Source organism: Lathamus discolor, chromosome 6 (assembly GCF_037157495.1).
Source record: "Lathamus discolor isolate bLatDis1 chromosome 6, bLatDis1.hap1, whole genome shotgun sequence".
Taxonomy (NCBI): domain Eukaryota; kingdom Metazoa; phylum Chordata; class Aves; order Psittaciformes; family Psittacidae; genus Lathamus; species Lathamus discolor.
Window position 1 is genome coordinate 3,200,285 of NC_088889.1, and position 21,113 is coordinate 3,221,397.

The 21,113-nt window shown below is 45.1% G+C and overlaps 5 protein-coding genes across 5 annotated transcripts; 2 read left to right on the forward strand and 3 right to left on the reverse strand.

The window, feature by feature from the left end:
• LOC136016824 (olfactory receptor 5AP2-like) lies at positions 1-960 on the forward strand. The gene has a single exon (XM_065684500.1). It carries the CDS (start codon positions 1-3, stop codon positions 958-960), a length of 960 nt encoding a protein of 319 aa, XP_065540572.1.
• Positions 961-4,886: 3,926 nt separating this feature from the next.
• LOC136016825 (olfactory receptor 5AP2-like) lies at positions 4,887-11,016 on the reverse strand. The gene is made up of 2 exons (XM_065684501.1): positions 10,118-11,016; positions 4,887-4,968 (listed from the first exon to the last, which is right to left on the reverse strand). The coding sequence occupies exons 1-2, from the start codon at positions 11,014-11,016 to the stop codon at positions 4,887-4,889; spliced, it is 981 nt and encodes a 326-aa protein (XP_065540573.1).
• On the forward strand, positions 5,261-6,478 carry LOC136016537 (olfactory receptor 8U9-like). The gene is made up of 2 exons (XM_065683875.1): positions 5,261-5,383; positions 5,642-6,478. Exons 1-2 carry the CDS (start codon positions 5,261-5,263, stop codon positions 6,476-6,478), a joined length of 960 nt encoding a protein of 319 aa, XP_065539947.1.
• A 3,081-nt stretch (positions 11,017-14,097) lies between the features above and the next one.
• On the reverse strand, positions 14,098-15,069 carry LOC136016826 (olfactory receptor 5AP2-like). The gene has a single exon (XM_065684502.1). It carries the CDS (start codon positions 15,067-15,069, stop codon positions 14,098-14,100), a length of 972 nt encoding a protein of 323 aa, XP_065540574.1.
• A 4,054-nt stretch (positions 15,070-19,123) lies between these two features.
• Positions 19,124-20,578, reverse strand: LOC136016828 (olfactory receptor 5AP2-like). Its single transcript, XM_065684504.1, has 3 exons — positions 20,316-20,578; positions 19,510-20,144; positions 19,124-19,197 (listed from the first exon to the last, which is right to left on the reverse strand). Exons 1-3 carry the CDS (start codon positions 20,576-20,578, stop codon positions 19,124-19,126), a joined length of 972 nt encoding a protein of 323 aa, XP_065540576.1.
• Positions 20,579-21,113: the final 535 nt, after the last annotated feature.

The window sequence follows — 21,113 nt, forward strand, 5'->3', positions numbered from 1 at the left end:
ATGGGAGGAAATCACACCCAGATTGAATTCATCCTGTTGGGACTTACAGACAGCCCAGGTGCACAGACTCCTCTTTTTGTCTTGTTTCTGTTGATTTACATTGTGACTTTGGTGGGGAACATTGGCATTATCACATTGGTGTGGGTGTCTCCCAGCCTCCACACCCCCATGTACTTCTTCCTCACCCATTTTGCCTTCGTTGACATCTGCTATTCCACAGTCATCTCCCCCAGGATGCTGGCAGACCTGTTATCAGAGGACAAAACCATTTCTTTCACTGCCTGCATGATGCAATTCTTCACATTAGCTTTTTTCAGTACTATTGAGTGTCACCTGCTGGCCATGATGGCCTATGACCGGCACACTGCAATCTGCCAGCCCCTGCTTTATGTGACCATCATCTCCAGCCATATCTGCTGGCAGCTGGTAGCATCATCCTACCTATTCGCCTTCCTCAGTGCCATCGTCTACACGTGGTGCGTGTTTGGAGGTTCTTTCTGTGGTGCCAACTCCATTGACCACTTCTTCTGCGACGAAGTTCCTGTGCTAAAGCTCCTGTGCTCTGACACCCACAGCAACGAGATGGTCATCTTTGCCTTCATCACCATCAATGTCGTGGGCGCTAGCATGATCATTCTGCTCTCCTACATCTCTGTCCTCTGTACCGTGCAGAGGATGTGCTCAGCACAGAGCAGGGCCAGAGCCTTCCACACCTGCACCTCCCATTTGATGGCTGTTGCCTTGTTCTTCGGGACAGCATTCTTCATGTACCTACAACCTCCATCTAGCCACAGGAGCCTGGATAAAGTGGCCTCCATCATCTACACAATGGTCACCCCCATGCTTAACCCATTCATCTACAGCCTCAGGAACAAGGAGGTGAAGGGGGCTCTGATCAAGTGCACGAGTAGGTTCTTCAGCTGCTGGCAACATAGAAGAGTTCTGTCATTCGGGACATGAACAGTTCATGTCCAGTGTGAAAGCCTATGGGGCACTGAAATATTGAGTTTTTCCACTGATACTCATGACCTTATAGAAGTTCTTCCACAGTTTCTGCACAAAAGTCTATGACAGTATTGAATGAGAAACAAACCCCAAAATCACACCATTCTTGGAAAAAAACAAGAGGAGACTGATCCTCAAAGTTCATTTAACTTTGCAATCCCCAGCCTGGAGGAAGAAATTACCCTCAATTATCCCAGGCCTCTTTTCCTCACAGGAAACAAGCATCACCTTTATTCATTTACAACTTTTGTCACTGATAAAGATGTGTTTTTCTTGCAAGATTCTTGACCTTGTCCCACAGCTCCAAGAAAATTCCTCACTCTTACCTGCGAGCTCTTTATTAAAGCTGCTGGGGTGGGAGGGAAGAGGCAGTGTAGTTTTACATTTGCTTGCTGAAAAAGAGTCAGAGAAAAGGTTTAAAAAGCTTCATTGCATTTGTTTGTGCCTTTCAAAGAGCAGAAGCTGGTGGGAATCAAGGTCTCAAGCTGCATTTGGAATATGAAGGGTAATCTGTCCCAAGGCTGTAGCTTCACAATAGATTTCACTTAAAGGAAGAAACTGTGGACAATATCATTCATAATACAGGGTGGTGAACTGTGCTGAGGCTGCCCAGTGTTAAAGGCAAGCTGGGCATATAAAGGGTTCCTCCCATTCAGTTTAAGTGGTGGTTTACATTCATCTTACATGCTGTTTACTAAAATGGAGAGATAAATGGAATTCTACCTGGGGATGAGCACCCACATCCCATGTCCCTGCCCAGCTCATGCTAAAATACACCAGGAAAACATAATGGTGTATTGCACTTGCAGTTTAAGCATAGCAATCTTCCATAGAGGAAAGACAATCCTAAATATAGAATCAATGGTAACTGAGAGCTGTCTGGGTCTCAAAGAAGCCAAAACACACTGATGGGGGAAAATATCTTTCCTTTACCTGCTGTGAGTGGGAATTAACTTCTATTGGGAAAGTATATGGACGGTGAACAGCACAGAGACAGGACCAGCATTTGGGATGGGTGCTATTCCTTACCTATACAGGCTTTGCACGATCAGCCACAACACTGCGGATGCTTCAACACCTCCCTGTGCTTTTTAAGATAAAGTGTTGATGGCTGAGCTGATGGTACCCAGAGGGGCTTTGACCAGGGGAGGGGGCCACAGCAACCCCTATGTCCCTTCGATCAGATGCATGACATCACATCTTCCTTCCTTGTAAGGAAACCAAGAGGAGAAGGAGCCTCAAACTTCATTGCAATTCACAGTCACCAACCTGGAGGAACAAATCACCCTCCATTATCCCAGGCCTCTTTCCCTCACAGCAAACACCAATTAACTTCATTGAGTTATAGCCTTGGTCACTGATAAATATCTATTATTCTTGCAAGGTTCCTGACCTTGTCCCTCAGCTCCAAGAAAATTCCTCACTCTTACCTGCGAGCTCTTTATTAAAGCTGCTGGGGTGGGAGGGAAGAGGAAGTGCAGTTTTACATTTGCTTGCTGAAAAAGAGTCAGAGAAAAGGTTTCAAAAGCTTCATTGCATTTGTTTGTGCCTTTCAAAGAGCAGAAGCTGGTGGGAATCAAGATCTCAAGCTGCATTTGGAATATCGAGGGGAATCCCTCCCCAGGATGCAGCTTCACAAGGGATTTCACTTCAAAGAATGGAATTGGAGACAGTACAATTCTTAATACAGGATGATGAACTATGCTGAGACCACCCAGTGGTAAACAGAATTTGGGCACATCAAGGGCTCATCCCATTCATTTTAAGGGGAGTTTTACATTCATCCTAATTCCTGTTTACTTCCATGGTGAGATAAATGGAAATAAACTGGCAATACGCACCCACATCCCATGTCCATGCCCATCTCATGCTAAAGCACACCAGGGAAAACCAAATTGTCTATGTCACTTACAAATTAAGCCTGTTGATGGTGACTTAGGTCTGGAGCAAAAGTGTCTTTTACTTGTGATCAACGAAGGAGCCACGATCAATGCAATTAAATGCTGAAAAGTTAGGAAGGACAGAGGCCTTTGAAATCGGACCAGGAGATAACACTTGAATGTAATGTTCAATTTCTCACTCTAATTTCCCTCCCTGAATAGACTATCTCCTAAGTTGCCCATGTAGTGATATGGTCTGGATGGAGAGGGACTGGCAGAACAGTGAGCACTGGCTGGGCTGTTGGGTGCAGAGGGTGAGGGATTCTAGTCTGCAGGAGCCTAGACACTGCCACATGGGTTTGTCTCCTAAATCTATGTAAACAGAACCAAAGGAGAACACCATGGGGTGCAGGACCCATCCCACAGTACCTGAGCAAGAGCAATAGGGCAGGAGCAGAGACCTGGGCCAAGTTCAGCCAAGACTGCAGAGCATCAAGCAAGTGGGGGATTATGAGGCAGATCCAAGACCAAGCCAAACCAAGCCAACACAGGTCAAATCAATGCCCTGATCAGGGTCAGGTCCAGCAATTGCTAGGAAGATACATGAGCAAGCTTTGGTCACCATCAAAGGATTCCATAGATGTGCACAACACCTCCCAAACTGGAAACCAAAACACAAACATAGCCTAACATCCCTGGGCTGAGATTAAACAGAGGTGGGGGACAAACGGGCAGAGAGTTGGGATGGAGCCCCAGCTGAGGCTGCTCAGGGGGATAAAGGCCTATTAGTTCACCCTGGGACAATTCATTAATGCCTCAAATGCCCATTTCTCACCCTTGAATACAGTGGAAACCCTAAAGCCCCAGCTCAGGTGTTGGACATCCAGGCACTATATGTGGATAATCCCACTGGAGATGGAAAACTGGGCATGCAAGGCTTCACAGAGGGATATCAGCACCTCCAGAGAAGGAGACACTTGTGCTTCATGTCCCATTTGGGGACCCTCTGCAAGATCTGAAATGTCTCTAAACCCATTCTCATTCTGTTGCCAAGGCGAGACCAAAACCTTTGCATGGTCCACAAGTATGTCATAAGAATCCTATGAGCTGCTCATCACTGCTGCTGTGTATCTGTGCTCAGGTTTGGCTCATTCACACCGTGCCTCTCAGATGCAAAAGCACCACAATGCCTTTCAGAGGTGATTTCACACCCTTTCCTTTGTTTTCCTCTGGTAAAGCATAAGCAGCCCTGGAGGCTTCCTCCCAGGAGGGCACATGCAGCTGTATTTACAGCCCCAGCACCACAGGCTGGGCTCTTGGAGTCTGGCAGGAGCTCACCTCTCTTCACATCAGGTGCTTCACAGAGGTGATGCTGCCACGTGGATGTTCTCTGCTGCACTGGGGATACATCCTTGGCTCCCATCTCTCGGTGGCAGAAGGAAGGCACAGGAGGTAAAATCAAGACAAAGCAGAGACTCAACTGCATTGAGGCAATCGGCTTTTTTCTTCATGTCCTCGTTTCCTCTTTGGGAAAGCTGTGTCAGGAAAACAGCCTTACCAATGTGGGTTTTCTTTATAAGAAGAGGAAGCAATGGTTTATGCAGGTTTTCTTTTACACAGGCAGCTAAAGCAAGATGCACTATTTATTCAAGGGTTAAATGAGGATGAGTCTTATATCGTTATAAAGAAGTGCAGCATTTCAGATAGTCAGCAGAATATAGTCACTAACAAACCAGCCTTAGGAATTAGCACATTGTAATATAAACTGAGCTTTCAAGTAAGCAACTCAATGCCCATGGGTTTAGGATGCTTCAGTGTGCTGGAGCTCAGAAATATATAAAACATGACTTTAGCAATGTGAATGTTTTCTGTTGTGAATGATCTCAAAGAGTTTGAGAAATGTGTTTTGTAACTGGAACGATAATCAAAAGCCAAGGGAAATGTCTGGAGGATGTGTAAGCAGGTCTATCACTGGGACTTTCTCCAGGTTTACGTACACTGCTACGAGGTTCCTCTGAGGTGCCTTCTGGCACACATTGCCTCCAAACTGAAAGTGAATAAGGATCTGATACTTTCCTCAAACCTGAAATAACCTGAAAACTCACGTGCTTCAATAAATCCATAGTTTAAGGTTTCTAAGCATAGAAAAACAAAACTGCCATTTGTTGCTTCAACACGCTCCCTGTTAAAAGTACCTCAACTAACAAAATATAATCTGTATATAATTTGGGTTGCAATATACATTAGAATATATGAATTCCATCAAAATATGACAGTTGCTTGATTGATTGCAGTTAGATATGGTCCAAAACTGAATCAATTTTTAATCACTGTGATGTTTCTCTTCCTTTTGCCTCAGCAGGGAACACCAGGTCATGGGGGGAAATCAAACACAGATTGAATTCATCCTCTTGGGAATTACAGACAGCCCACATGTGCAGACCCCTCTATTCATGTTGTTTCTGATGATTTACATTGTCACTTTGGTGGGGAACTTATAGAATCATAGAATAGTTAGGGTTGGAAAGGACCTCAAGATCATCCAGTTACAACCCCCCTGCCATGGCCAGGGACACCTCACACTAAACCATCCCACACAAGGCTTCATCCAACCAGGCCTTGAACACCGCCAGGGATGGAGCACTCACAACCTCCCTGGGCAACCCATTCCAGTGCCTCACCACCCTAAGAGGAAAGAATTTCCTCCTTATATACAATTTAAACTTCCCCTGTTTAAGTTTTAACCCGTTACCTTTGGCATTATCATCTTGGTTCGGGTGTCTCCCAGTCTCCGCACCCCCACGTACTTCTTCCTCACCCATTGTGCCTTCATTGACATCTGCTGTTCCACAGACATCTCCCCCAGGATGCTGGCAGACCTGTTATCAGAGGACAAAACCATTTCTTTCACTGGCTGCATGGTGCAATTCCTCACCTTTGTTTTCTTTGCTACTATTGAGTGTCACCTGCTGGCCATGATGGCCTACGACCGGCACGTTGCTATCTGCCAGCCCCTGCTTTATGTGATCATCATCTCCAGCCATGTCTGCCGGCAGCTGGTAGCAGCATCCTACCTATTCGCCTTCCTCAGTGCCATCATCTGCACATGGTGTGTGTTTGGAGGTTCCTTCTGTGATCCCAACCACATTGACCACTTCTTTTGTGATGAAGTTCCTGTGCTAAAGCTCGTGTGCTCTGACACCCACAGCAGTGAGATGGTCATCTTTACCTTCGTCACCATCAGCGTGGTGGGCACGAGCATGATCATTTTGCTCTCCTACATCTCTATCATCGGCACGGTGCTGAGGATGTGCTCAGCACAGAGCAGGGCCAGAGGCTTCCAAACCTGCATCTCCCATTTGATGTCTGTTTCCATGTACTTTGGGTCAGCATTCTTCATGTACCTGCAACCTCCATCTAGCCACAGGAGCCTGGATAAGGTGGCCTCCATCTTCTATGCTCTGCTCATCCCCATGCTCAATCCATTCATCTACAGCCTGAGGAACAAGGAAGTGAAAGGGGCTCTGCTGAAGTGTGGGAGAAGGCTTTTCAGCCACTGGCAACATAGAAGAGTTGTATCATCCCAGACATGAACATTTCATGTCAAGTGAGAAAGCCTATAAGACATTAAATAAAAGGGATTTTTCCACTAACCCTCATGATTTTATGTAGGTTCTACAACAGTTCCTGAACAAAAGTCAGTGTAAGTATTAAATAAGAAATGGACCCAGCCATCACATCTTCCCTAGAGGAAATCAAAAGGAGAAGGAACCTCAAACTTCAATTTACTTCACAGTCACCTGTCTGTAGTAAGAAATTACCTGAATTATCCCAGGCCTCTTTCACTCACAGAAAACACCAATCACCTTTATTCAGTCGTAACTTTTGTCACTGACAAAGATGTCTTTTTCTTGAAAGATTTTTGACCTTGTCCCTCAGCTCCAATAAAATTCCTCACTCTTACCTCCGAGTTCTTTATTAAAGCTGCTGGGGTGAGAGGGAAGAGGAAGTGCAGTTTTATATTTGCTTGCTCAAAAAGAGTCAAAGAAAAGGTTTCAGAAGATTCATTGCATTTGTTTGTGCCTTTCAAAGAGCAGAAGCTGGTGGGAATCAAGATCTCAAGATGCACCTTTGAATATGAGGGGGAATCCCTCCCCAGGCTGCAGCTTCACAAGAGATTTCACTTCAAAGAAGGGAATTTTAGACAATATAATTCGTAATACAGGACGACGAACTGAGCTGAGACCACCCAGTGGTAAGGACAATTTAGGCACATGAAGGGATACTCCCATTCATTCTAAGTGTTATTTTTCATTCATCTTATGTCCTGTTTACTTAAATGGTGAGATAAAGAGATATAAGCTGGAGATCACTACCCACATCCCATGTCCATACCCAGCTCACACTAAAGTACACTAGGAAAAACAGATGGTGTATTTCACTGACAAACGAAGCCTGTGGCTCGTTTCCATAGATGAAAAGCAATCTTGAGCACAGAACTGATGGTAAAGGAGCGTGACCAACAGGTCGAAGGAGGTGATCCTGCCCCTCTACACTGCTCTTGTGAGACCTCACCTGGACCATTGTGTGCAGTTCTGGTGTCCTCAGCATAAAAAGGACATGGAACTGCTGGAACAAGTCCAGAGGAGGCCACGAGGATGGTCAGGGGACTGGAGGGCCTCCCGTATGAAGACAGGCTGAGGAAGTTGGGGCTGTTCAGCCTGGAGAAGAGAAGGCTGCGTGGGGACCTCATAGGAGCCTTCCAGTATCTGATGGGGGCCTATAGGGATTCTGGGGAGGGATTCTTCATCAGGGACTGTAGTGACAGGACAAGGGGTAACAGGTTAAAACTTAAACAGGGGAAGTTTAAATTGGATATAAGGAGGAAATTCTTTCCTGTTAGGGTGGTGAGGCACTGGAATGGGTTGCCCAGGAAGGTTGTGAGTGCTCCGTCCCCAGAGGTGCTAAAGCCAGGTTGGACAGAGCCTTGGGTGACTTGGTTTAGTGTGAGGTGTCTCTGCCCATGGCGGAGGGGTTGGAACTGGATGCTCTTAAGGTGCTTTCCTACCCTAAACTATTTTATGTTTCTATGATTCTACGATTTTAAGAGAAAAAATTGCATTAAACTCACCTATGTTAGGCACTGCTCTGAGACCTTTACCCTCTCTGTTATCTATGGATAAAGCTAGATATGGTATCTAAAGATGAGATTGCTAACTATTTGTTAGGTTGATAAGGCTGTCATATGAATACTATCTTAAATGCTCATACAGGCCAGGTTTTGAATCATCTCCAGAGAATCCAATATTCTCCTCCAAAATATTCAGGCTGATCTAACAGCACCTGAAGCACAGGGCAAAGAGACCCCTGTCCAGCTCTTCCTGACAGAAACGTGCTTGCTTTTTGAGGTGTCAGAACCATTTATGGAGACAACCTCTGTCGTGTATTTGATGTGAAAAGTTTGTGTCTACAGACAGGGCTTTCTGCTTTTTGTAGAGCCTTTCTCTGCAAAGATTGAAGCAGAATCATGCAATGATGCTCAGTATGAAATGGATTTCCAAAACCTCAAGCCTGTTTCTTGTATTGCTGGAATTCACAATTCTGCCTCCCCTGCATGTTAAACTGAGGTTGCTATTGCCAGTTCACTGAGTTGGATCCACCACACATGACTATGGCAATGGAAAGCTCTCTTAGGAGCCTAACATCAAGTGTGGGTAAACCTTTGAGCATTTCAGTTGTCTCTGCTTTGGAAACTTTCTCAAACCCAAGAAGAAATCAGGACACCAGAGTGGGGTAATTCATCAAGCAGCAATGAGCCCTACCCGTGACACTGCTCATCTAAACTCCTGTTTCCACAAAACCTCAGATCGGATGATGTTTTGAGGTCCAGCCTGGGCTTTCTGTGGTTCTGTGATTCTATATGTTTAGTCTCGGCCAAAATATCCAACAAAATGGAAGAAAACAAGGTATGGTGAAGGTATTGAAAAGGTCTCTCTGATATCAAAGGTGTCTATTCTGCCTAGCTCTTTAGCATTTAATGATATAGATTCTGGCTCCTTCATTGAACGCAGGTGGAAGCCACATTGCCCCCACACCTATGACAGCATATGCTTTCATACTGTTGTTTTTCTGAGCACATAAAAATTCTGTTCACCATCCACATACTTTCCAAATATAAGTTAATTCTCACTCACAACAGGTAAGGGAAAGATACTTCCTCCCATCAGTGTGTTTTGGCTTCTCTGAGACCCAGACAGCTCTCAATTACCATCAATTCTGTGTTTAGGTTTGTCTTTCATCTATGGAAGTTTCCTACAATCTTAAATCTTATGTGAAATAAACAATTTGGTTTCCTGGCGTGCTTTAGCATGAGCTGGGGATGGACATGGGATGTGGGTGCTGATCTCCAGCTGGAATTCCATTTCTCTCACCATTTAGATAAATGTTATTTCAGATGAATGTAAAATGGCACTTAAAATGAGTAGGAGAAGATCTTGATGTGCCCGAATTGTCCCTAACACTGGGTGGTCTCAGCACAGTTCATCATCCTCTATTATGAATTTTATTGTCTACAATTTTTTCCTTGAAGTGAAATCTCTTGTGAAGGTGCAGCCTGGGGAGGGATTCCCCTTGACATTCAAAGGCTTATCTTGAGAGGTGGATTCCCACCAGCTTCTTCTCTTTGAAAGGCACGAACAAATGCAATGAATATTTTGAAACCTTTTCTCTGACTCTTTTTCAGCCAGCAAATGTAAAACTGCACTTCCTCTTCCCTCCCACCCCAGCAGCTTTAATAAAGAACTCACAGGTAAGAGTGGGGACTTTTACTGAAGCTGAGGGACAAGGTCAAGAATCTTGCAAGAAAAAGATGTCTTTGTCATTGAAAAAAGTGATAAATCAATAGAGCTGATTGTTTCCTGTGAGGAAAAGAGTGCTGGGATAAATGAGGGTAATTTCTTCCTCCAGGCTGGGGAATCTCAACTGAAATGAAGTTTGAGGTTCCTTCTCCTCTTGTTTTCCTTCCCAGGGAGATGTGATTTGGGGTGTGTATTTCTCATTCAATACTGTCATTGCCTTTAGTACAGGAATTGTGGAAAAGCCTACATCAAATCATCAGGATTAGGAGAAAATCCCATTGTTTTATTGCCCTATAGACTTCCTCACTTGAAGTTCATGTCCTGGATGATACAAATTTCTTATGTTGCCAGTGGTTGAAGAACCTGTTCCAGCACTTCAGCAGAGCCCCCTTCACCTCCTTATTCCTCAGGCTGTAGATGAATGGGTTGAGCATGGGGGTGACCACGGTGTAGAAGAGGGAGGCCACCTTATCCAGGCTCTTGTGGCTAGATGGAGGTTGTAAGTACATGAAGAATCCTGTCCCAAAGAATATGATAATGGCCATCAAATGGGAGGCGCAGGTGTGGAAGGCTCTGGCCCTGCTCTGTGCTGAGCACATCCTCAGCACGGTGCAGAGGATAGAGATGTAGGAGAGCAAAATGACCACGCTCGTGCCCACCACATTGATGGTGAGAAAGGCAAAGATGACCATCTCGCTGCTGTGGTTATCAGGGCAAACAAGGTTTAGCACAGGGACGACATCGCAGAAGAAGTGGTTGATGTGGCTGGGACCACAGAAGGAACATCCAAATGTGTACCATGTGCAGAGGATGGCACTGAGGAATGCAAATAGGTAGGATGATGCTACCAGCTGCCAGCAGACATGGTTGGAGATGATGGTCACATAAAGCATTGGATGGCAGATAGCAATGTGTCTATCGTAGGCCATCACGGCCAAGAGGTAACACTCGGCACTGCCAAAGAAAACAAAGGTGAGGAACTGCATCATGCAGCCAGTGAAAGAAATGGTTTTGTCCTCTGATAACAGGTCTGCCAGCATCCTGGGGGAGATGGCTGTGGAATAGCAGATGTCAATGAGGGCAAAATGGGTGAGGAAGAAGTACATGGGGGTGTGGAGGCTGGGAGACATCCTCACCAAGCTGATAATGCCAACGTTCCCCACCAAAGTGACAATGTAAATCAATAGAAACAAGACAAAAAGAGGAGTCTGTGCAAATGGGCTGTCTGCAATTCCCAACAGGACGAATTTAGTCTGTGTGTGGTTTCCTGCCATGATCTGCTGAGAAAAAAGGAATAGAAACATCTTACTAGTTATAAATAACGATTCACTTTTGGACCTTATTTCACACTAATTACTCAGCATTTTAACTGCCACTTTTTTTGTGGAATTAATATATTCTACTATATTTTCTCACACAAAATTATGTGGGGTTTTTTTTCAGTTGAGGTATGTAGAAGAGAACAGGGAGCACACTGAAGAAACAAAAGGCATTTATGTTTTTCTCTCTTGGACACTTAAAGCTATGGATTTATTCAATCACATGTTTTCAGGCTTGAGAAAAGAATCAGATCTTTATTCACTTCCAGTTTGGAGGCAATTTGTGTCAGAAGACGTCTTAGAAGAACCTGATAAGAGCGCACATAATCCTAGAGCAAATGAAAGTCCCAGTCCCAGTGAAATCCCCATCCCATGAATGACCTCCATACATTTTCTCTTGGCTTTTGGTAGTCATTCCAGTCACCAAATCACGTTTATCAAGCTATTTGAGATCATTCACAACAGATAACATTTGCAGGGTTAAATTCATGATTTGTATATTTCTGAGCTTACTTGAAAGCTAAGTTTATGTTCAAACGTGCTGATTCTAAAAGCTGATTTTTATAGAATATATTCTTCTAACAATAGGAAATGTTGCATTTCTTTACAACAAAATTAGATTCATCCTCATTTAACTCTTGAATAAATCAGTGCATCCTTCTTCAGCTGCTTATTTAAAAGAAAAGCAACCTGCATCAGACATTGCTACCTGTTCTTACATTGGTAAGGCTGTTTTCTGACACAGCTTTCCTAAAGGGGAAACGAGGACATGCAGAAGCAAGCCCACTGCCTAAGTGCAGCTGAGGCTCTCCTTTGTGCTGGTGTTACCTTCTGTGCCTTCCTTCTGCAACCGAGCGATGTGAGTCAAGGGTTTATTCCCAATGCAGCAGAGAACACCTACGTGTCGGCATCACCTCTGTGAAGCACCTGATGTGAAGAGAGGTGAGCTCCTGCCAGACTCCAAGAGCCCAGCCTGTGGTGCTGGAGCTGTAAATACAGTTGCATGTGCTCTCCTGGGAGGAAGCCTCCAGGGCTGCTCATGCTTTCCCAGAGGAAAACAAAGAGAAGAAACAGCAAAGGATATGAAATCACCTCTGAAAGTCATTGTGGTGTTTGGAAATCTGAGAGATATGGTGTGAGCGAGCCATTCCTGAGCACAGCTGCACAGCAGCAGTGATGAGCAGCCCATAGGATGTTCCTGACATACTTGTGAACTATGCAAAAAATTTAGTCTGACCTTGGCAACAGAATGAGAATGGGTTTAGAGACATATCTCATCTTGCAGAGGGTCCCCAAATGGGACATGAAGCACAAGTGACTCCATCTCTGGAGCTGCTGCTGTCCCTCTATACACACTTGAGAGCCCAGTTTTCCATCCCCAGTGGGGTTATCCACATTCAGTGCCTGGATGTCCAACACCTGAGCTGGTGACTCTGGGCTGTATTCAAGGATGAGAAATGGGCATTTCCAGGCAATTATGAGTTGTGCCAGGCTGAACTAATAGGCCTTTATCCCCCTGAACAGCCTCAGCTGGGGCTCCATCCGCGCCCTCTGCCCAATTGCCCCCCATCTCTATTTAAGCTCACTCCAGGGAGGTTGAGTTTTCTTGGAGGCACTGTGGTTTCCTGTTTAGCAGGAGTCGTGCACACTTATGAAATCCTTTGATGGTGACCTAGGCTTGCGGATGGATTTACCTAGCCATTGCTGAACATGATCCTGCCCAGGGGGTTTATTTCATCTGGATTGACATGTTTTGGTCTTGGACCTGCCTCCTCATCACCAGATTTCCTGATGCTCTGGAGTCTTGGCTGAACTTGGCCCAGGTCTCTGTTCCTGCCATATTTCTGTAGTTCAGGTACTGCGGGATGGTCCCTGCACACCATGATGTCCCCTTTGACTTTGTTTAAAGAAATGAATGATACAAACCCCTGTGGCAATTCCCAGGCTCCTGCAGAGAAGAACCCATCATCCTCTGCACCCAACAGTGCTCACAGCTCTGACTGTCTCCATCCAGACCATGTCCCTGCATGGGCAAAATAGGAGAGAGTGTTCTCAGTGAGGGAAATAGAGTAATGAATTGAACGTTATATACAAGTGTCATTCTCTGGTCTGTATTTCCTCCTCCTTTACCAAGTAAAATATTAGACTTTGATTGAGAGGAAATCTGGTATGGATTTGGTGTGGGCATTTTGTGTCTACAGCCAGGAGTTTCTGCATTGTGTAGACCCTTTCCTCTGCAACGATTGAAGCAGAATCATGCACTGACGCTCTCAGTATAAAATGTATTCTAAAACCTCAAGACTGTTTCTTACACTGCTGGAATTGACAATTGTGCCTCCCCTGTACTGCTCCCTGAGTTGGATCCACCACACACAAAACTATGGCAATCCAGGCCTCCTTAACACTGGGTTATCTCTGTACAGTTCATAATCCTGTATTACGAATTATATTATAGGCAATTTCTTCCTTAAAGTGAAATCCCTTGTGAAGCTGCAGCCTGGGGAGGGATTCCCCCTCATATTCAAAGGTCCAGCTTGAAACAGCTTCTGCTCTTTGAAAGGCACAAACAAATGCAATGAATCTTTTGAAACCTTTTCTCTGACTCTTTTTTTAGCAAGCAAATGTAAAACTGCACTTCCTCTTCCCTTCCACCCCAGCAGCTTTAATAAAGAGTTCGCAGGTAAGAGTGGGGAATTTTATTGGAGCTGAGGGACAAGGTCAAGAATCTTGCAAGAGAAAGACATGTTTATGAATGACAAAAGTTGTAAAGGAATAAGTGCGATTGGTGTTTCCTGTGCATAAAAGAGGCCTGGGATAACTGAGGGTAATTTCTTCCTACAGGCTGGGGACTGTGAGGTGGAATGAAGTATGAGGTTCCTTTCCTCTTGGTTTCCTTCCAAGGAAGATGTGATTTGGGGTGTGTATTTCTCATTCAATACTCTCATTGCCTCGTGCAGGAATTGTGGATGAACCTATATAAAATGATGAGGATTAGTGGAAAATCCCATTGTTTTAAGTGCCCCAAGGCTTTCTCACTTAAGATAAACCGCGTGTCCTAGGTGATACAACTCTTTTATGTTGCCATCTGCTGAGCAATCTCCTCCCACATTTGAGCAGAGCTGCCTTCACCTCCTTGTTCCTCAGGCTGTAGATGAATGGGTTGAGCATGGGGATGAGCAGAGCATAGAAGATGGAGGCCACCTTATCCAGGCTCTTGTGGCTAGATGGAGGTTGTAAGTACATGAAGAATGCTGTCCCATATAACAAGGCAACAGCCATGAAATGGGAGGTGCAGGTGTGAAAGGCTCTGGCCCTGCTCTGTGCTGAGCACATCCTCAGCACTGTGCAGAGGATAGATATATAGGAGAGTAAAATGACCATGCTCATGCCCACTACATTGATGGTGAGAAAGGCAAAGACGACCATCTCGCTCCTATATTTATTAGGGCAGAGGAGTTTAAGCACAGGTACGATGTCGCAGAAGAAGTGGTCAATGTGTTTGGGTCCACAGAAAGAACCTCCAAACATGCACCATGTGCAGATGGCAGCAGTGAGGAAGGCAAATAGGTAGGATGATGCTATCAGCTGCCAGCAGACATGGCTGGAGATGATGGTCACATAAAGCATTGGATGGCAGATAGCAATGTGTCTATCGTAGGCCATCACGGCCAAGAGGTGACACTCAGCACTGCCAAAGAAAACAAAGGTGAGGAACTGCATCATGCAGCCAGTGAAAGAAATGGTTTTGTCCTCTGATAACAGGTCTGCCAGCATCCTGGGGGAGATGGCTGTGGGATAGCAGATGTCAATGAGGGCAAAATGGGTGAGGAAGAAGTACATGGGGGTGTGGAGGCTGGGAGACATCCTCACCAAGCTGATAATGCCAACGTTCCCCACCAAAGTGACAATGTAAATCAATAGAAACAAGACAAAAAGAGGGGTCTGTGAACATGGGCTGTCTGTAATTCCCAACAGGATGAATTCAGTCTGGGTGTAATTTCCTCCCATGACCACGTGTTACCTGCTGAGGCAAAAGGAAGAAAGGCATCACACTGGTTAAAAATGGAGGTTCACTTTTGGACCATATATAACCTCATTCAATGACCATTGTAACTGCTACATTTTAGAATATTCTCCTGTGTTTTCTAACCCAAATTATATATACTTCATGTTTTTCAGTTGGCGTATTTAGAAATGCAAGAGCATTGAAGCAACAAATGGCATTTTCGCTTTTCTAAGATGTGACACTTCAAAATATGGATTTAATTTAATGCTTGTCTTTCGTTTGATTTAAAAGAACAGTCAAATCGTTATTAACTTTCAGTTTGGGGGCAATTTGTTTCAGAAGACAGCTATGAGAAAACTCATGGTGAGTCCATGCAAGCTTGGAGCAAGATAAAGTCCCAGTCCCAGGGAAACCCCAAGTTACAAGGGATATTTTCCCTTGGTTTTCGATCATCATTCCAATCCTCAAATCACAGTTATCAAACTATTTGAGATCATTTGCAAAGGAAAAAATAAACATTGGTAAAATCATGATTTATACCTTTGTGATCTCCAGCAGGCTGAAGCATCATAAACCCATGGGCATTAAGTTGCTTGTTTGAAAGCTGAGTTGATGTTAAGATGTGCTAATCCCAAAGGCTGATTTCTTAGCGACTTTATTCTGCTAACAGTTGAATCTGTTGCATTTCTTTATAACACAGTAAGATTCATCCTCATTTAACTCTTGAGTAAATCGGTGCATCTTGCTTTAGCTGCCTATGTAAAAGAAACACAATCTACATCAGTCATAGCTCCCCATTTCATAAAGAAAACCCACGTTGGTAAGGCTGTTTCTGACACAGCATTGCTAAAGAGGACACTAGAACATGCAGAAGCAAGCCCACTGCCTCAGTGCAGGTGAGGCTCTCCTTTGTCTTGATGTTACCTCCTGTTCCTTCCCTCTGCCACCGAGTGATGGGAGCCAAGGGTTTATCCCCAACGCAGCAGAGAACATCTACGTGTCGGCATCACCTCTGTGAAGCACCTGATGTGAAGAGAGGTGAGCTCCTGCCAGACTCCAAGAGCCCAGCTTGTGGTGCTGGGGCTGTAAATACAGCTGCATGTGCTCTCCTGGGAGGAAGCCTCCAGGGCTGATCATGCTTTCCCAGAGGAAAACAAAGAGAAGAAACAGCCAAGGGTGTGAAATCACCTCTGAAAGGCACTGTGGTGCTTTTGCATCTGAGAGACATGGAGTGGATGAGCCATGCCTGTGCACAGCTGCACAGCAGCAGTGATGAGCAGCTCATAAGATGCTTCTGACATACTTGTGAGGAAAGCAAAGGGTTTTGTCTGTTGTTGCCAACAGAATGAGAATGGGTTTAGAGCCATTTCAGATCTTGCAGAGGGTCCCCAAATGGGACATGAAGCACAAGTGACTCCATCTCTGGAGCTGCTGATGTCCATCTGTGGACACTTGAGAGAACAGTTTTCCATCCCCAGTGTGGTTATCCACATGATAAGTCCAGAGGAGGGCCACGAGGATGATCAGGGACTGGAGCACCTCCTGTATGAAGACAGGCTGAGGAAGCTGGGGCTGCTCAGCCTGGAGAAGAGGAGACTGTTCGAAGACCTCATAGCAGCCTTCCAGTACTTGAAGGGGGCCTATAAGAATTCTGGGGAGGGACTAGTCATTAGGGACTGTAGTGATAGGACAAGGGGTAACAGGTTAAAACTTAAACAGGGGAAGTTTAGATTGGATCTAAGGAGGAAATTCTTTCCTGTAAGGGTGGTGAGGCACTGGAATGGGTTGCCCAGGGAAGTTGTGAATGCTCCATCCCTGGCGGTGTTCAAGGACGGAGCCTTGGGTGACATGGTTTAGTTTGAGGTGTCCCTGCCCATGGCAGGGGGATTTGAACTTGATGGTCTTAAGGTCCTTTCCAACCCTGACTATTCTATGATGCTATGAAGTGCCTGGATGTCCAACACCTGAGCTGGTGACTGTGGGCTTCCACTGTATTCAAGGGTGAGAAATGGGCATTTTGAGGCCGTGATGAATTGTCCCAGGCTGAACTAATAGGCCTTTATCCCCCTGAGCAGCCTCAGCTGGGGTCTCCATTCCCACACCTGGAGCTGCTGGTATCCCTCTGTGGACAGATGTAGCGCCTGGATGTCCAAAGTTGAGCCTGGTGACTCTGGGCTTCCACTGTATTCCAGGGTGAGAAGTGGTCATTTTCAAACAGTGACAAATTGTCACAGGGTAAACTAATTGGCCTTTATCCACCTGAGCAGCCTCAACTGTGGCTCTATACCCACCCTCTGCATATTTGACCTCCACCTCTATATAAGCTCAGCCCAGGCAGCTTGAGTTTTATTAGAGGCACTGTGGTTTCCAGTTTAGCAGGTGTTGTGCACATCTATGGAATCTTTTCATGGTGACCTAGGCTTGCTGATGGATCTCCCTAGCCATTGCTGAACCTGATCCTGAGCAGGTTGTTTACTTCTTCTGGATTGACCTGTTTTGTTCTTGGACCTGCCTCCTCATCACCAACTTGCCTGATGCTCTGGAGTCTTGGCTGAACTTGGCCCGGGTCTTTGTTCTGCCCTGCTTTTCTTGCTCAGATACTGTGGGATGGTCCCTGCACACCAGGGTGTTCCCCTTTGCCTCTCTTCAAACAACCCTGTGGCAGTCCCCAGGCTCCTGCAGAGTAGAACCCATCACCCTCTGCACCCAACAGTGCTCACAGCTCTGACTGTCTCCATCCAGACCATGTCCCTGCATGGGCAAAATAGGAGAGAGTGTTCTCAGTGAGGGAAATAGAGTAATGAATTGAACGTTATATACAAGTGTCATTCTCTGGTCTGTATTTCCTCCTCCTTTACCAAGTAAAATATTAGACTTTGATCGAGAGGAAATCTGGTATGGATTTGGTGTGGGCATTTTGTGTCTACAGCCAGGAGTTTCTGCATTGTGTAGAACCTTTCTCTGCAAAGATTGAAGCAGAATCATGCACTGATGCCCTCAGTATAAAATGGATTTCCAAAACCTCAAGACTGTTTCTTGTATTGCTGGAATTCACAATTGTGTCTCTCCAGTATCAATATTTTGAGGCCAAACTCGGGCTTTTTGTGGCTCTAAGGTTCCATACCTATAGTCTAAGCAGAAATATCCAATGAAATAGATTGGAAGAAAACAAGGTTTGGTGAAGTTTTTAAAGCAAGTTCTCTGATATCAAAGGTCACTGTCCTGCAAACTCTATAGCATTTAATGATATAGGGTCTGGCTCCTTCATTGACTGCAGGTAGAAGCCACGTTCCCCCAGCACCTAAGACAATGTCTCCTTTCATACTGTTGATTTCAGAGCACATAAACAGTGTGATCATCGTAAACATACTTTCCAAATATAAGTTAATTCTCACTCACAACAGCTAAAGGAAAGATATTTTCCCCCATCAGTGTGTTTTGGCTTCTTTCAGACCCAGACAGCTCCCAGTTACCATCAATTCTTTGTTCAGGTTTGTCTTTCATCTATGGAAGCTTCCTACAAACTGAATTCTTATATGAAATAGACAATTTCATTTCCTGGTGTGCTTGAGCATGAGCTGGGCATGGGCATGGGCATGGCATGTGGGTGCTGATCTCCAGCTGGAATTCCCTTTCTCTCACCATTGAAGTAAACAGCACTGCAAATGAATGTGAAACTCCACCTAAAATGCATGGGAGAGCCCTTGATGTGCGCAAATTGTCCTTCACACTGGCAGGTATCAGCACAGTTCATCATCCTGTATTATGAATTACATTGACTACAATTTCTTCCTTTATCTGAAATCTCTTGTGAAGCTGCAGCCTGGGGAGGGATTCCCCATGATATTCAAAGGTGCAGCTTGAGATCTTGATTCCCACCAGCTTCTGCTCTTTGAAAGGCACAAACAAATGCAATGAATATTTTGAAACCTTTTCTCTGACTCTTCTTCAGCAAGCAAATGTAAAACTGCACTTCCTCTTCCCTCCCACCCCAGCAGCTTTAATAAAGAGCTTGCAGGTAAGAGTGAGGAATTTTATTGGAACTGAGGGACAAGGTCAAGAATCTTGCAAGAAAAACACATCTTTATCAGTGACAAAAGTTGTAAATGAATAAAGGTGATGCTTGTTTCCTGTGAGGAAAAGAGGCCTGGGATAATTGAGGGTAATTTCTTCCTCCAGGCTGGGGATTGCGAAGTTAAATGAACTTTGAGGATCAGTCTCCTCTTGTTTTCTTCCAAGAATGGTGTGATTTTGGGGTCTGTTTCTCATTCAATACTGTCATAGACTTTTATGCAGAAACTGTGGAAGAACTTCTATAAGGTCATGAGTATCAGTGGAAAAACTCAATATTTCAGTGCCCCATAGGCTTTCACACTGGACATGAACTGTTCATGTCCCGAATGACAGAACTCTTCTATGTTGCCAGCAGCTGAAGAACCTACTCGTGCACTTGATCAGAGCCCCCTTCACCTCCTTGTTCTTGAGGCTGTAGTTGAATGGGTTAAGCATGGGGGTGACCATTGTGTAGATGATGGAGGCCACTTTATCCAGGCTCCTGTGGCTAGATGGAGGTTGTAGGTACATGAAGAATGCTGTCCCGAAGAACAAGGCAACAGCCATCAAATGGGAGGTGCAGGTGTGGAAGGCTCTGGCCCTGCTCTGTGCTGAGCACATCCTCAGCACAGCGCGGATGATAGAGATGTAGGAGAGCAAAATGACCACGCTCGTGCCCACCACGTTGGTGGTGACGAAGGCAAAGATGACCATCTCACTGCTGTGGGTGTCAGAGCACACGAGCTTTAGAACAGGGACGTCACAGAAGAAGTGGTAAATGGAGTTGGGACCACAGAAGGAACCTCCAAACACGCACCATGTGTAGACGATGGCACTGAGGAAGGCGAATAGGTAGGATGATGCTACCAGCTGCCAGCAGACACGGCTGGAGATGGTGGTCACATAAAGCAGAGGGTGGCAGATAGCAACGTGTCGGTCGTAGGCCATCATGGCCAGCAGGTGACAATCGGCACTGCCAAAGAAAGCAAAGGTGAGGAACTGCATCATGCAGCCAGTGAAAGAATCATAGAATCATAGAATAGTTAGGGTTGGAAGGACCTCAAGATCATCTAGTTCCAACCCCCCTGTCATGGACAGGGACATCTCACACTAAACCATCCCACCCAAGGCTTCATCCAACTTGGCCTTGAACACCGCCAGGGATGGAGCACTCACAACCTCCCTGGGCAAAGAAATGGTTTTGTCCTCTGATAACAGGTCTGCCAGCATCCTGGGGGAGATGACTGTGGAATAGCAGATGTCAGGCAAATGGGTGAGGAAGAAGTACATGGGGGTGTGGAGGCTGGGAGACACCTGCACCACTGTGACAATGCCAAAGTTCCCCACCAAAGTGACAATGTAAATCAATAGAAATGAGTGAAAAAGAGGGGCCTGTGCGCATGGGCTTTCTATAATTCCCAACAGGATGAATTTAGCCTGCGTGTGATTTCGTCTCATAGAATCACAGAATCACAGAATCCCAAGGGTTGGAAGGGACCTAAAAAGATCATCTAGTCCAACCCCCCTGCAAGAGCAGGGTAACCTACAGTACATCACACAGGAACTTGTCCAGGCGGGCCTTGAATATCTCCAGTGTAGGAGACTCCATGACCAGGTGTTCCCTGCTGAGGCAAAAGGAAGAGAAACATCAAACTGATCAAAAATAAAGATTCATATTTGGACCATATCTAACTCCAATCAGTGACCATTTTAGCTGCCACATTTTAGAATTTTCCAGTGTATCTTCTAACCAAAATTATATCTATTTTATGTTTTTCAGGTAAGGTGTTTAGAAAAGAACAGGGAGTTTCTTGAAGGAAAAAAAGACATTTTTGTTTTTCTGTGGTGGAATAGTTACAACTGGAGTTATTCAAGCACGTGTGTTTTCAGGTTTGAGCAAAGATTCAGATCTATATTCACTTTCAGTCTGAAGGAAATTTGTATCAGAAGGCACCTCAGAGGAACCTCATAGGATAACACATAAACTTGGAGC